At 42.6% G+C, this 16,131-nt stretch overlaps 1 protein-coding gene across 2 annotated transcripts in view; it reads left to right on the forward strand.

The window, feature by feature from the left end:
- The first annotated feature begins 4,279 nt into the window (after positions 1-4,279).
- The window catches only part of LOC110518871 (2-oxoisovalerate dehydrogenase subunit beta, mitochondrial), an 86,207-nt gene continuing 74,355 nt past the window's right edge, over positions 4,280-16,131 (forward strand). The window contains exon 1 of one of the 2 annotated variants that reach the window (XM_036973900.1): positions 4,280-4,351. Coding sequence is in view for 1 of the 2 variants with exons in the window: in XM_021596255.2 (XP_021451930.1) it covers positions 5,517-5,712 (196 nt within the window). In the remaining variant the exon portion in view is untranslated. Of the gene's footprint in view, positions 4,352-5,473; positions 5,713-16,131 lie in introns of those variants that run through there. The other variant, XM_021596255.2, reaches the window with a different exon arrangement.

Consider the following 16,131-nt stretch of genomic DNA (forward strand, 5'->3'; position numbering starts at 1 on the left):
TGGTCCCTCGCCGAGTCAGGATCGTTCCATACCGCGTTGGCCCACTCCAGGGCTTTACCTGAGAGGCAGGAGACGAGGGCGTTCACGCTCTCACCCCCCGAAGGAGCCGGACGAACGGTCGCCAGGTATAGGTCCATCTGGAGTAAGAAGCCCTGGCACCCGGCCGCCGTCCCATCGTACTCCTTCGGGAGGGCGAGTCGAATCCCACTGTGCTCAGGCAATGAAGGAGAGGGTAGTGGTACTGGTTGGGGTGTGGCTGATAAAGGTGTGGGAAGACCACCTCTCTCCCATCTCTCCATCGTCGCCATCACCTGATCCATGGCGGTCCCCAGCCGGTGTAACACGGCCATGTGGTGTTGAACTCGCTCCTCCACGGACCCTGGGAGTGCGTCTGCTCCTGCTGATTCCATAATTCGCTGGTGCAGGATTCTGTGATAAGGTGCGTCTCGGTGAGAGGTGTAGGAGTCAGGCGCAGGAGAGCAGGGATTTTTGAGAAGCATGTTTCATATAGATATATGTATACATATATATATACACACATAGTCCACCAAAACAAAATTGGCACAGATGAAAATCCAAAACTATGCTCTCGAAGGAACAGAAACTCGGAGGAACAACCACAGTTCTGACACTACATACACGTACGTAATAGCGAAAACAATAAACAGCATAGATAATCGAACGCAAATACCCACAAGCTTAATCCTGCACAAATTAAGGCAGGCAACAGGTGCCCTATATACACACAGAAATAAAAACAAATGAAACCAGGTGTGAAAAGGAACACAGACAAAACATCCAGAAAAGGAAAAAGGGATCGGTAGTGGCTAGTAACCTGCAACGCTGAACTCCGAGCACCTCCCGAACAGGGAGAGGAGTTACGTTCTGGTAGAAGTCATTGGAAAACCTCCCTGGTCTTTGAGGTTAACTCTGTGTTTGAAATTCACTGCTCCACTCGAACAAGTTCTAATTTACAACTGCGACCTGGCCAAGATAAAGCAAAGCAGTGCGACAGAACCAACAACACTGAGTTACACATGGAATAAACAAGCGTACAGTCAATAACACAATAGAATAAAAAGAAAGTCTATATACAGTGTGTGAAAACGGCATGAGGAGGTAAGGCAATAAATAGGCCATAGTAGCAAAGTAGTTACAATTTAGCAGATTAACACTGGAGTGATAGATGAGCAGATGATGATGAGCAGATTATGGTGTGTAAGTAGTGATACTGGTGTGCAAAAGAGCAGCAAAGTAAATAAAAACAATTTGGGGATGAGGTAGGTAGATTGGGTGGACTATTTACAGATGGACTATGTACAGCTGCAGCGATTGGTTAGCTGCTCAGATAGCTGATGTTTAAAGTTAGTGAGGGAAATGTATAAGTCTCCAGCTTCAGTAATTTTTGCAATTCGTTCCAGTCACTGGCAGCAGAGAACTGAAAGGTGGCCAAAGAGGTGTTGGCTTTGGGTATGACCAGTGAGATATTCCTGCTGGAGCGCATGCTACGGGTGGGTGTTGTTATCGTGACCAGTGAACTGAGATAAGGCAGAGCTTTACCTAGCATAGACTTATAGATGACCTGGAGCTAGTGGGTCTGGCGATGAATATGTACCGAGGGCCAGCCGACTAGAGCATACAGTTCGCAGTGGTGGGTGTTGTAAGGTACTTTGGTAACAAAACGGATGGCACTGTAATAGACTACATCCAATTTGCTGAATTGAGTATTGGAAGCTATTTTGTAGATGACATCGCTGAAGTCAAGGATCGGTATTATAGTCAGATTTACTAGGGTAAGTTTGGCGACGTGAGTGAAGGAGGCTTTGTTGCAAAATAGGAAGCCGATTCTAGATTTAATTTTGGATTGGAGATGTTTGAAATGAGTCTGGAAGGAGAGTTTACAGTCTAGCCAGATACCTAGGTATTTATAGTTGTCCGAAGTATTCTAGGTCAGAACCATCCAGAGTAGTGATGCTAGTCGAGCGGGCGGGTGTGGGCAGCGAACGGTTGAAAAGCATGCATTTGGTTTTACTAGCGTTTAAGAGCAGTCGGAGGCCACAGAAGGAGTGTTGTATGGCATTAACGCTTGTTTGGAGGGGGGGGGGGAAGCTGTTGGCCGGGGTTGGGGTAGCCAGGAGGAAAGCATAGCCAGCCGTAGAGAAATGTTATTGAAATTTTAGATTATCATGGATTTATCGGGAGGAGGTGCTCTTGTTCTCTTTGGACTTTACAGTGTCTCAAAACGTTTTGGATTTAGAGCTACAGGATGCAAATTTCTGTTTAAAAAAGCTAGCCTTTGCCTTCCTGACTGATTGTGTGTATTGGTGCATGACTTCCCTGAACAGTTGCATATCACTGGAACTATTCGATGCTTTTGCAGTCTGCCACAGGATGTTTTTGTGCTGGTCAAGGGCAGTCAGGTCTGGAGTGAACCAAGGGCTATATCTGTTCTTAATTCTACATTTTTTGAAAGGGGCATGCTTATTTAAGATGGTGAGGAAATTACTTTTAAAGATTGACCAGGCATCCTCGACTGACGGGATGAGGTCAATATCCTGTCATCACCCGGGCCAGGTCGATTAGAAAGGCCTGCTCGCAGAAGTGTTTTAGGGAGCGTTTGACAGTGATGAGGGGTGGTCGTTCGACCGCAGACCCATAGCAGATGCCGGCAATGAGGCAGTGATCGCTGAGATCCTGATTGAATACAGCAGAGGTGTATTTGGATGGCAAGTTGGTCAGGATAATATCTATGAGGGTGCCCATGTTTACGGATTTAGGGTTGTACCTGGTGGTTTCCTTGATAATTTGTGTGAGATTGAGGGCATCTAGCTGAGATTGTAGGACTGCTGGGGTGTTAAGCATATCCCAGTTTAGGTCACATAACAGAACAAACTCTGAAGATATATGGGGGGCAATAAATTCATATATGGTGTCCAGGGCACAGCTGGGAGCTGAGGGGGGTCTATAACAGGTAGCAACAGTGACAGACTTATTTCTGGAGAGATTCATTTTTAAAATTAGAAGCTCGAACTGTTTGGGCATAGACCTGGAAAGTATGACAGGACTTTGCAAGCTATCTCTGCGGTAGATTGCAACTCCTCCCCCTTTGGCAGTTATATCTTAACGGAAAATGTTGTAGTTGGGTATGGAAATCTCAGAATTTTTGGTGGCCGTTTTTACTCCTGAACTTATTTAGGCTTGCCATAACAAACGGGTTGAATACTTATTTACTCAAGACATATTAGCTTTACATTTTTTATTAATTTGTAAAACATTCTAAAAACACATTTCAACTTTAACATGATGGGATTTTGTGTAGGCCAGTGACACAAAATCTAAATTGAATCAATTTAAAATTTGGGCTGTAATGCAACAAAATGTGAAAGAAGTCAAAGGGTGTGAAAACTTTCTGAATGCAGTGCTTGTGTAGGACATTTTTCAAAAGTCACTTTATGGCATTCGGTTTCATTTCCCTGCCTCAGTGTCAATTCCAAGCTGTGTTGTTAATCAGACTCTTCATATAGAATAGAAACAATTGATACTATTCTCACCCATCAGACTCTTGTCAATTTGATCTTGTCTTTAGGTAACTAATTTCTGTGCTATATTCATGTGCTGTTCTATGAACCAATCTCTATGTTCATGCAAGTGGCTGACTAAACAAATCCTCACTATCAGTAGCTGCAATTTGGCAGTAAGCCCAGACCTTGTTTTGAGAACGAACAAAAGATATCTCAGTTTCAAGGTCTCAGCTTAGAGAGAAGAAGCCTGAGGTATTGGTCACATGTTATGAACCAGTATTGGTCGGTCACATGAATGAAACAAAATGGTAATGATTCATGAATTATGCTAAATCATGCAAATATAACTTGTCTGTGTATAGCTGTATATGAGACAACTGCTGGGACTGCCCAGGCACAGCTCCTGATTGACATGTGTACTATGGTGCATTGAGTTGGTTGGAACCTCTCCAGCGTGCTGACAAATAAAGGATGATTCATTTAAGATTGACTATGGGTGTCCCTGTGTAAGAATTTCCACGACGTATGTCTAACCGTGGTAAACATGAAAATAAACTCTGATGGTTTGAGTGCCTACATTTTGGACCTCCTTTTGCCCGCCCTTCGACAATGGATTTCTGCCGATGCCATTGGTTTAAAATATAATTTTAAGTAGATAAATTGCATGAATGGGCGCGATGTATGACTTTGTGGCTGTGGTAACTAGTGACAACACAGTTTCATCATCCCACAATAAAAAGTCATTAGTTTTTTCGTGTTTGGCACAACCAGAAAGAGGGAGAGGCCCAACTCGGAGGAAAAGCTGTCTCTATTTCACCGACCAAGCAAAGGTTTTGTATGAAGGTCAATTAGAGAGTGTCGAATTTGGTCAAAAAACATTTGTATGTTTTATTTGCGCGTGAGGTTTATTTGATCAAATATAAGTTTCGTAATGCTTAAGTTCTTATATAAGTAGGACAGGTGACAGCAGATTTGAGAGAAAAACACTATAACGGCGTTGTCTCGAGATGGTTATGCATAGTCATTGAATGATGCAGGTAGTGTAGCATCTCTCTCCGTTGATACAGGTGGTTGACGTCAACAACCCTCATCGAATATTCAAAAACAGATTTACAATAATGACATGTATCCACCAATCCAAAGAAAGGATGGGCGGGGGCTAGACAGCCCGCCGTGCCACTTTGTGGACAACGATTCCAAGTGTTAGGGCGAGAGATTATTTTGTCAGTATATCCATAATCTTTGGCACAACTTCTTTACCTGAGTCAATGGTTTTGTTCGAGAGCGTCAAAACCGTGATGGTATCATGGGTAAATTGTGATTGACTGACTGATCTACAAATAATATTGAGTAGTTATTTAGGATGCAAGGTCATTTGTAGATCTGTCAGTCTCGACTCGCTTTAATAGTGGGCTACAATGTCGAACGTGACAAAAGTCAAGTAGGGAGTTCGATTAATCTCGCCCAGGCGCCCGTGTAGGCGTGTTTTGCATCGGCTGAAAGTTAATTGCTGCCTCCCGCACTTGAGTCGGGTGCCCGCTCTGTCCGACAGCGAAGTAGTCTCAAAATACAAGTGATGTAATTAGCACGTGAAGTAATGAGTAGGATTCTGTGTTTTCCCATGCAAAAGTGATTGCTTTATCGGCCTCCCCAATAAAACACATATAAAACATGTATTTTATGGAAAATATCTTTTGTACTTTTCTGGACGATGCCATGCTGCTTTGATGATAACATGACCGAGGGGCGCAGATTATACTGTTCGATTTGAGAAGGGCTACTCCTTTCCCGCTTTCGCCAGACGACGTGACGGACACCTCAACGCGGGCCAGCGTAAAATAACTCCCTCAAGTATTCAGGGTCGATGTAGGGCGATTGGACAAGAGGCTGAACCCACTGACACCACCCACTGTTTCAACCAATCATAGCCGCTTTTGACTAAAAAGGGACTCTGTCATCATTCTCTTCTTCCTGTTCAGTCCACTCACAACAGCAATGGCGGCTGCTGCACGGTTTCTACTCAGAGGTGCAGGCTCGAAAGCCTCCATCGCGAATGTAAATATTGGTGATCAGAGCTTGTTTGGGATTACTCTGCTGAGGTTATCCCCGAATTGCTCATCCCAAACAAAAACACAAAGAAGGAATGCTGCGCACTTCACCTACCACCCTGACCCTGTCCCCACAGAGTATGGTAAGTGAATGCCCTTGCATTCTCAAATAATTTGTCATACAGACAACTATCTTTGCTGAAAGGTAAAGATCATTTGACAATATCTTCAATTCGTGGTCTACATTTTTTTCTAAATGAGTTAGCTAGCTTTCTAACTAGCATGATAAAATTAGCTAGCTAGTTAACGTTATTCCAGCTGCATTCATGCTTTGTTTTTTCTGTTTAACATTTTTTCTATTTGGATTTTTTTCATTTTCATGCTTTGCTTTTTTTCTTCTGTCGTTGGCTGTGTTGCATTAGTCTTTCTAGGGCAGTGGCCCCCAATCTTTTTTGCAATTTTGCAAATTGACATAATTTGAGTCAATTGGAAGTGTATCTGTGGATGTATTTCAAACTCAGTGTCTTTGCTTGACATTATGGGAAAATCAAAAGAAATCAGCCAAGGCCTCAGAAAAAAAATTGTAGACCTTCACAAGTCTGGTTCATCATTGGGAGCAATTTCTAAAAGCCTGAAGGTACCTCGTTCATCTGTACAAACAATAGTACGCAAGTATAAACCCCATGGAAACATGCTGCCGTCATACCATTCAGGAAGGAGACACGTTCTGTCTCCTAGAGTTGAACGTATTTTGGTACAAAAAGTGCAAGTCAATCTCAGAGCAAAGCATTGTCCTTGTGAAGATGTATCTATATCCACAATAAAACGACAACCTGAAAGGCCGCTCAGCAGGGAAGAAGCCACTGCTTCAAAACCACCATAAAAAAAAAGCCAGAATAGAGTTTGCAACTGCACATGGGGACAAAGATCGTACTTTTTGGAGAAATGCCCTCTGGTCTGATGAAACAATGACCATTATGTTGTGAGGAAAAAGGGGGAGACTTGCAAGCTGAAGAACACCATCCCAACCGTGAAGCACGGGGGTGGCAGCATCATGTTGTGGGGGTGCTTTGCTGCAGGAGGGACTGGTGCACTTCACAAAATAGATGACATCAGGAGGAAGAAAAATTATGTGGATATATTGAAGCAACATCTCAAGACATTGGTCAGGAAGTTAAAGCTTGGTTGCAAATACGTCTTCCTAATGGACAATGACCCCAAGCATACTTCCAAAGTTGTGGCAAAATGGCTTAAGGACAACACAGTCAAGGTATTGGAGTGGCCATCACAAACCCCTGACCTCAATCCTATAGAAAATGTGTGGGCATAACTTAAAAAGCGTGTGCGAGCAAGGAAGCATTCAAACCTGACTCAGTATCACCAGCTCTGTCAGGAGGAATGTGCCAAAATTCACCCAACTTATTGTGGGAAGCTTGTGGAAGACTATCCAAAACGTTTGACCCAAGTTAAACAATTTAAAGGCAATACACTCAATTAGTATTTGGTAGCATGTAAACTTCTGACCCACTGGGAATGTGATGAAAGAAATAAAAGCTGAAATAAATCATTCTCTCTACTATTATTCTGACATTTCACATTCTTAAAATAAAATGGTGATCCTAACTGACCTAAAACAGGGATTTTGTTTTAGGATTAAATGTCGGAATTGTGAAAAACGGAGTTTAAATGTATGTAAGCTTCCTATTACAACTGTATATGACCTATGCAGAAGATTAAACTACCAACGGGACATTCAAAACTGTAATATCTTATGCTTCACGGAGATGTGGCTGAACGGCGACACTATCAACATACAGCTGGCTGGTTATACGCTGCACCGGCAGGATAGAAGAGCGGCGTCTGGGCGCGACGAACTATGTATTTTTGTAAATAACAGCTGGTGCACGATATCTAAGGAAGTCTCGAGCTATTGCTTGCCTGAGGTAGAGTTTCTCATGATAAGCTGTAGACCACACTACCTACCTAGAGAGTTTTCATCTGTATTTTTCATAGCTGTTTACACACCACCACAGTCAGAGACTGGCACAAGGACAGCATTGAATGAGCTGTATTTCGCAATAAGCAAACAAGAAAACGCTCACGCAGAGGCGGCGCTCCTAGTAGCCGGGGACTTTAATGCAGGGTATCTTAACTCCATTTTGCCAAATTTCTATCAGCATGTTAAATGTGCAACCAGAGGGAAAAAAATTCTGGACCACCTTCACTCCACACACAGAGACGCATACAAAGCTCTCCCTCGCCCTCCATTTGGCATATCTGACAATAGTTCTATCCTCCTGATTTCTGCTTAGAAGCAAAAATTAAAGCAGGAAGCACCAGTGACTAGATCAATAAAAAAGTGGTCAGATGAAGCAGATGCTAAACTACAGGACTGTTTTGCTAGCACAGACTGGAATATGTTCCTGGATTCCTCCGATGGCATTGAGGAGTACACCACATCAGTCATTGACTTCATCAATAAGTGCATCGATGACGTCGTCCCCACAGTGACCGTACGTACATACCCCAACGAGAAGCAATGGATTACAGGCAACATCCGCACTTAGCTAAAGGCTAGAGCTGCCGCTTTCAAGGAGCACGACTCTAACCCGGAAGCTTATAAGAAATCCTGCTATGCCCTCTGACGAACAGGCAAAGCGTCAATACAGGACTAAGATCGAATCATACTACACTGGCTCTGACGCTCGTCGGATGTGGATCTCCACATACTACGCACAGGGGACTTCAAGTCACCTGTCGCAACAAAGCCATATTTTAGGTTGGACTCATCATATTTAATATTGAACGAGGCCAAATTTCTTTTTTGCGCTCTCGGTCTCTGCTGTCTCTGCGTTATCGACATCATCGTTGGGTCTTTTTATCTCTCTTCAGAAGAAGCTCTCCAGCGATGGTGGTTTTTATTCATTTCAGCTAACGTAGCTAGCTAGTACAAAGTTGGCGGGCAACACAGCTCACGCAGACCGTGATGAACGCTCATTACTCGAGTTCAAAATCTGTAAACTGTTGTGGGCGTGACCGAGATATTAGAGTGGTGAGAAAAGGACCAACAGACTGCACCAATGTAATTACTGCACAAATGGCCTATAATTGTATACAATTATTTTATTTGACAATTAAAAAAAATAAAAATAAATAATGATTTATCCTTTGTGTGGCCCGGTAGCGAATGGGCCGCGTCCTGGTGGTTGGGGACTGCTGTTCTAGGGTACCAGTGAGCGTTTCTTGACATGGACACCTGTTTGGAACTGTTGCAAACTTTCTAAGAAAGTATTTCAAAATGATCATTTTTTTCTCATTTTTTTTCTTCATGTGAATACATTAAGATATAAAGGGGGACCATAGATATATTCATTACAGCTAGTTATTCATGAGTTTAATCAACACCTTTCTCGTGCTTGGAGTCTTCACAGATTTGGCTAAAATCGTGTGACATTAAAACGCAACCTTTCTTTCCTACATTTCTGATACTGTTTGTTGTTGATCATGCACTAAGCATTTAATAATTTATTTATACATTGACATTGATCCTGGGAAATTCCTGGATATTGCTGTGATTCGCTTTTGTACGGAGACCTCAAGTGTACTGTAACCTTGTGACATTTCATGTATCCCTATGTTACGGTGTGAACAGTTCATGGGCACACATTGAAATAATGTACGTGATTGCAGAAATTCAATGCTTCAAACACAAAGACGTACTTTAATATGATTAAACAAATCGATACTGTCATGAACAGGGTTTTTCAATAATTCTACATAATAGTTGTTTTCTGTAAAATGGTATAGAATCAGCTTGATCCCTTCTGTCGAAGACGCTTGGACCTTCTTTTTTGATATTTTCAGTGGTATTGTTAACAAACACGCCCCCATAAAGAAAATTAGAATTAAAAACAGGTTCAGCCACTGGTTCGACCGAGATGTTGCAGAGTTACTCCACCTCAAGAATTGCATTTGGCGAAAGCCTCGGCACACGCATACTCAGGCTGACTGGCTCTCGTTCAGGCAAATGAGAAGTAAGTGCACTCAGGCTATCTGGAAGGCAAAAGTTAGTTACTTTAAGGAGCCGTTCTCTCTCTGTGGGTCTAACCCCAATAAGTTCTGGAAAACGGTTAAAGACCTGGAGAATAAACCCTCCTCCTCACAGCTGCCTATGTCTCTTAATGTTGATGATGTGGTTGTTACTGACAAGAAGCACATGGCTGAGCTCTTTAATCACCACTTCATTAAGTCGGGATTCCTATTTGACTCAGCCGTGCCTCATTGCCCGTCCATAATTTCCTCATCTCCCACCCTTTCTAACGCAACACTTTTTTTGCTAGATATGCCCTAGCTATAGTTAGTCAGTGGTTGCACTGGAATGAAGCAAGGGAGTGAGTAGTAGTCATGTAAATATATCCTTTCACTGTTTCCAGCAGATCACCAGCTACCCGGACCTGTCTGATCAGCCTGATAGGGTACCGTGGGTGTGTCCAATTTACACCTGTGCAAATCTGTGTGTACAGCAATGGAATTAAACATCCAACCAATGCCTCAGGTGTTGTGCTGTAGGTCCACCACACACCGCAGTGGAGAAAAGCTTTAAGTTCCATGGCGTACACATCACTGACAATCTGAAATGGTCCTCCACACACAGACAGTGTGATTAAGCAGCGCCTCTTCAACCTCAGGAAGCTGAAGGAAATTCGGCTTGTCCCCTACGACCCTCACAAACTTTTACAGATGTGCAATTTAAAGCATCCTGTTGGGCTGTATCACCGCCTGGTACGGCAACTGCACCGCCCGCAATTGCAGTGCTCTCCATATTATACATTTTTATCTAAGCATTCAATTGTAATTTTTATTAATGATGCACATTGATTATTTATGCCTTTAGGAGTTTAGTACAACTGCCACGCTGGTGTATACTGTATATACTGAACAAAAATATAAATGCAATTTCAAAGATTTTACTGAGTTTTAGTTCATATAAGGAAATCAGTCAATTGAAATAAATGCATGAGGCCCAAAACTATGGATTTCACATGACTGGGCAGGGTTGCTGCCATGGGTGGGCCTTGGAGGGCATAGGTCCACTCACCTGTCAGCCAGACCCACCTACTGGGGAGCCAGGCCCAGCCAATCAGAATTAGTTTTCCCCCCACAAAGGGCATCATTAGACATAAATACTCCTCGGCACCCCCCACATCCCCTCAGATGATCCCGCAGGTGAAGAAGCCGGGTGTGAAGGTCCTGGGCTGGCGTGGTTACATGTGGTCTGTGTTTGTGATGCCGGTTGGACGTACTGCCAAATTCTATAAAACTACGTTGCAGGCAGCATATGGTAGAGAAATTAACATTCAATTTTCTGGCAACAGCTCTGGTAGACATTCCTGCAGTCAGCATGCCAATTGCACGCTCCCTCAACTTGAGGCATCTGTGGCAATATGCTGTGACAAAACTGCACATTTTTAGTAGATTTTTATTATTCCCAGCACAAGTTGCAACTGTGTAATGATCATGATGTTTATATGCCACTCCTGGCAGGTGGATAGATTATCTTGGCAAAGGAGAAATGGTCTGTAACAGGGACGTAAAACAAACAAATTTCTGTGCAAAATTTAAGATAACTTAGCTTTTTGTGCATTTGGAACATTTATTTTTTTATTTTTCAACTAACTAAAAACTGATTTTTGCTCGGTGTAGTATCAGCTGTCTATCTTCCTGACTGGTGGTTCTTTAAAAAAAATGTTTTAAAAAACGAAATATGCTTCTCTAGATTTCTGCTGAAGTCTGGGTAAAAGATTGAACAGAATATATCCTGGATGTCACAAGACTGTTAACCCACTTAGCTAAAGCCCATAGGGATGAGATGAGGAAGTTAATGTAAATTATGATATACCGCTTGCTTATCGAGTACCGCTTCCCCCCCCCTAATTCCGCTTATATCGAAAGTTGAACTCAGGACCTCAAACACACGTGACTGCCCATACAATAAAATATACAAAACATTTTAAGCTTTCCATCCCATCAGGCTATTAACCTTTTACTCCAATCAGGGTCACACAGAGTGTTTCTTGGTAGTCTTAAACAAATCTACTTTGAAACAAAAGTATACACCTCACACACATGGTTTTGTTCTTAAAAAAAGACACCTGTACCATTTCGGATATAGAGTTGAAATGTAGTAAATTGAGTTTGTATTATAAGAATTATAACGCAATTGTTTGACATAGAAACATCAGATTCCCCCCCAGATTCCACCCATGAGGCCACGAGGTAATTTGACTGCAGAAAAGGGCTACAACAGGCCTTCTTTAAAAGGGCAACGCTTCAGGCTGAGTAGTGAGTTTCACAAACCCCCATCTGCTACACTAATACTAAGTCATCAAGATCCAGCAAGGTTACTCATCAAAAGAATGCGGTTTGGTGACCCATGCTTATGCAATGAGAACCTTGCCTGAGCCCTGAAGACGTGTTAGTTTGACATGTTATGGTGTCCGCATGCTTCCCAGCCGAAACAGTTTGTGCATTTTACTATATTATATTATGACAATTTTCTTGTTTTTGTTCATTTTTCAGCTGTTTGAGGACACTTTTTTTTTTTTTCTAGAGGCAAGCCGAAGTCTACGCCCCTTAATCAGGTGATTGGTCAACAGTAGGGATTCTTCAATAAAGTCTTTGGGACGACTCGTTTTCATGCACATTTTTTCATTGAGAAATACTGCACCAAACATCTTAGTTGGATGTAAAATTGCGTGACTAAGATCTCCTTTGCAAAAACATCAAAATGAATGACAGATATCCTGCGTTAGAATTCTGACTATTTGAGAAAGTGCATACTGGCTACGGTGTCTCAAAATGGACAATCTGCACTATTGCGTTGTTTAAAAAAAAAAAAAAAAAGTATTCAAGCAGCATTTATTATTTTTGCCCCTTTTTCGCCGCGATTTTGTGGTATCCAATTGGTAGTTAGTCTTGTCACATTGCTGCAACTCCCCTACGGACTCAGGAGACGCGAAGGTCGAGAGCCATGCGTCCTCCGAAATATGACCCTGCCTGCTTAACCCTTAACCCACACTGCTTGCTGGGTTCAGAAGCCAGCCACACCAATGTGTCAGAGGAAACACTGTCCAAATGATGACCAAAGTCAGCTTGCAGACGCTCAGCCCACCACAAGGAGTCACTAGAGTATGATGAGACAAGGAAAACCCATCCGGTCAAACCCTCCACTACCCCGGATGACACTGGTCCAATTGGGTGCCGCCTCATGGCTCTCCCGGGCCCGGCTGGCTGTAACACAGCCTGGGATCGAACCCGAGGCTGTAGTGACTGCTCAGCATTGCAATGCAGTGCCTTAGTCCGCTGCGCCACTCGTAAGGCTAAGGGAGTATTCGAGCACACTCATTCGGTTTGGCTAGCCGCCAGCCAAAATGAAGCATGCTGACTTCTTTAGTTTCATGTCTTTGTCAAGGGTACTTGTCGATTCCCTGAGCTGACAAGGTAAAAATCTGTCATTCTGCCCCTGAACAAGGCAGTTAACCCACTGTTCCTCGGTAGGCCGTCATTGTAAATAAGAATTTGTTCTTAACTAACGTGCCTAGTTAAATAAAGGTTAAATGTTTTTTCAAAAAACATGACTGACTGGGTTAAGACTTTGTTAGCCTGCGGAGCTAAGGCCTAGGCATTGGTTCTGTGACTTGCGATGCTTGCGTGATGAGTAACTGGTTAGAGTCCTGAAAAGTTACATTGTGTGGTGCACAGGAGACTTGGGTTAAAACCCCATCAGTCAAACTAATGTCTTCAGGTTGAAGGTAATAATGTTGCTCATCACGTGCATAGATCACTAATCCACCTCTGTTGCAGTCTCATTGGGGTACACAGAACCTTTTGCTTCTGTTTGCCATAGAAAGTGTTGTTGTGCAGTAGGCTTGAGTTTGAACCCACCTTGTGAGGATAACGGCACTGAGCCTTTTTCTAAAATGTTTTATGAGACTTGAGAACTCTATACATAATATTTCCAGATCCTTGATATTCTGACATGGCCATTGCAAAATGTAGATTTTTGTGGTCAATTAACAATTTCTTTGGATTTTGGGTCACTTGGGATTATTGACTTGCTGGAAGGTCCACCTCCGACCTAGTTTCAGCCTCCTTGCAGAGGCAACCAGGTTTTTTGGCAAAAATATCAGGGTACTAGGTGAAGTTCATGATGCTGTTGACCTTAACCAGGGCCGCAGGACTAGTGGAAGTAAAATAGCCCCATTTTAAAATCAGATCCACCACCATACTTTACAATAGGTATAAGGCTATTTTCTATTTTGACGCCTAACTCACCACTGGTGTGCGTGGCCAAAAAGCTATATTTTCATGTCATCCAACAAATGTAAATGCATAGCATTTGATTAATGACATTGGATTGGAACTGGTGCTGTGTTGTGCTGTGAGGTCTTGCTGTATTTAAAAAAAAACAGGTTTGCTGTTCACTGGTGCTATATACAGTGCCGTGCGAAAGTATTCGGGCCCCCTTGAACTTTGCGACCTTTTGCCACATTTCAGGCTTCAAACATAAAGATATAAAACTGTATTTTTTTGTGAAGAATCAACAACAAGTGGGACACAATCATGAAGTGGAACAACATTTATTGGATATTTCAAACTTTTTTTAACAAATCAAAAACTGAAAAATTGGGCGTGCAAAATGATTCAGCCCCCTTAAGTTAATACTTTGTAGCGCCACCTTTTGCTGCGATTACAGCTGTAAGTCGCTTGGGGTATGTCTATCAGTTTTGCACATCGAGAGACTGAAATTTTTTCCCATTCCTCCTTGCAAAACAGCTCGAGCTCAGTGAGGTTGGATGGAGAGCATTTGTGAACAGCAGTTTTCAGTTCTTTCCACAGATTCTCGATTGGATTCAGGTCTGGACTTTGACTTGGCCATTCTAACACCTGGATATGTTTATTTTTGAACCATTCCATTGTAGATTTTGCTTTATGTTTTGGATCATTGTCTTGTTGGAAGACAAATCTCCGTCCCAGTCTCAGGTCTTTTGCAGACTCCATCAGGTTTTCTTCCAGAATGGTCCTGTATTTGGCTCCATCCATCTTCCCATCAATTTTAACCATCTTCCCTGTCCCTGCTGAAGAAAAGCAGGCCCAAACCATGATGCTGCCACCACCATGTTTGACAGTGGGGATGGTGTGTTCAGCTGTGTTGCTTTTACGCCAAACATAACGTTTTGCATTGTTGCCAAAAAGTTAAATTTTGGTTTCATCTGACCAGAGCACCTTCTTCCACATGTTTGGTGTGTCTCCCAGGTGGCTTGTGGCAAACTTTAAACAACACTTTTTATGGATATCTTTAAGAAATGGCTTTCTTCTTGCCACTCTTCCATAAAAGGGCAGATTTGTGCAATATACGACTGATTGTTGTCCTATGGACAGAGTCTCCCACCTCAGCTGTAGATCTCTGCAGTTCATCCGGAGTGATCATGGGCCTCTTGGCTGCATCTCTGATCAGTCTTCTCCTTGTATGAGCTGAAAGTTTAGAGGGACGGCCAGGTCTTGGTAGATTTGCAGTGGTCTGATACGCCTTCCATTTCAATATTATCGCTTGCACAGTGCTCCTTGGGATGTTTAAAGCTTGGGAAATCTTTTTGTATCCAAATCCGGCTTTAAACTTCTTCACAACAGTATCTCGGACCTGCCTGGTGTGTTCCTTGTTCTTTGCTCTCTGCGCTTTTAACGGACCTCTGAGACTATCACAGTGCAGGTGCATTTATACGGAGACTTGATTACACAAAGGTGGATTGTATTTATCATCATTAGTCATTTAGGTCAACATTGGATCATTCAGAGATCCTCACTGAACTTCTGGAGAGAGTTTGCTGCACTGAAAGTAAAGGGGCTGAATAATTTTGCACTCCCAATTTTTCAGTTTTTGATTTGTTTAAAAAGTTTGAAATATCCAGTAAATGTCGTTCCACTTCATGATTGTGTCCCACTTGTTGTTGATTCTTCACAAAAAAATACAGTTTTATATCTTTGTTTGAAGCCTGAAATGTGGCAAAAGGTCGCAAAGTTCAAGGGGGCCGAATACTTTCTCAAGGCACTGTATACGATGGAAGGTAGTTTCATGCATTCTTGGCTCTGTATAATACTGTACGTTTCCGTGAATTTGTTCTGGACCTGGGGACCGCGAAAATACCATTGGTGGCATGTCTGGTGGGTAAAGTGTGAGGTGTGTGTGTGTGTGATTTGACTATGCAATTTTTTGGGGGAATTTCCAACACAATGTTTCTTATAATAACAAGAAGTGACAAGGTCAGTCTTTCCTCAACTCGTAGCCAAGCGAGACTGGCATGCATAGTGTTAATATTAGCCCTCGGATTACAATGCGGCGCAAGACATGCGGCTCTGTTCTGCGCCAGCTGCAGTTTAACCAGGTCTTTCTTTGCAGCACTTGATCATATGACTGGACAATAATCAAGATAAGATAAAACTAGAGCGTGCCGGAATTGCATTGTGGAGTCTGCTGTCAAAAAAGCGGAGCATCTCTTTATTAT

This window comes from Oncorhynchus mykiss, chromosome 3 (genome assembly GCF_013265735.2).
Source record: "Oncorhynchus mykiss isolate Arlee chromosome 3, USDA_OmykA_1.1, whole genome shotgun sequence".
NCBI lineage: Eukaryota > Metazoa > Chordata > Actinopteri > Salmoniformes > Salmonidae > Oncorhynchus > Oncorhynchus mykiss.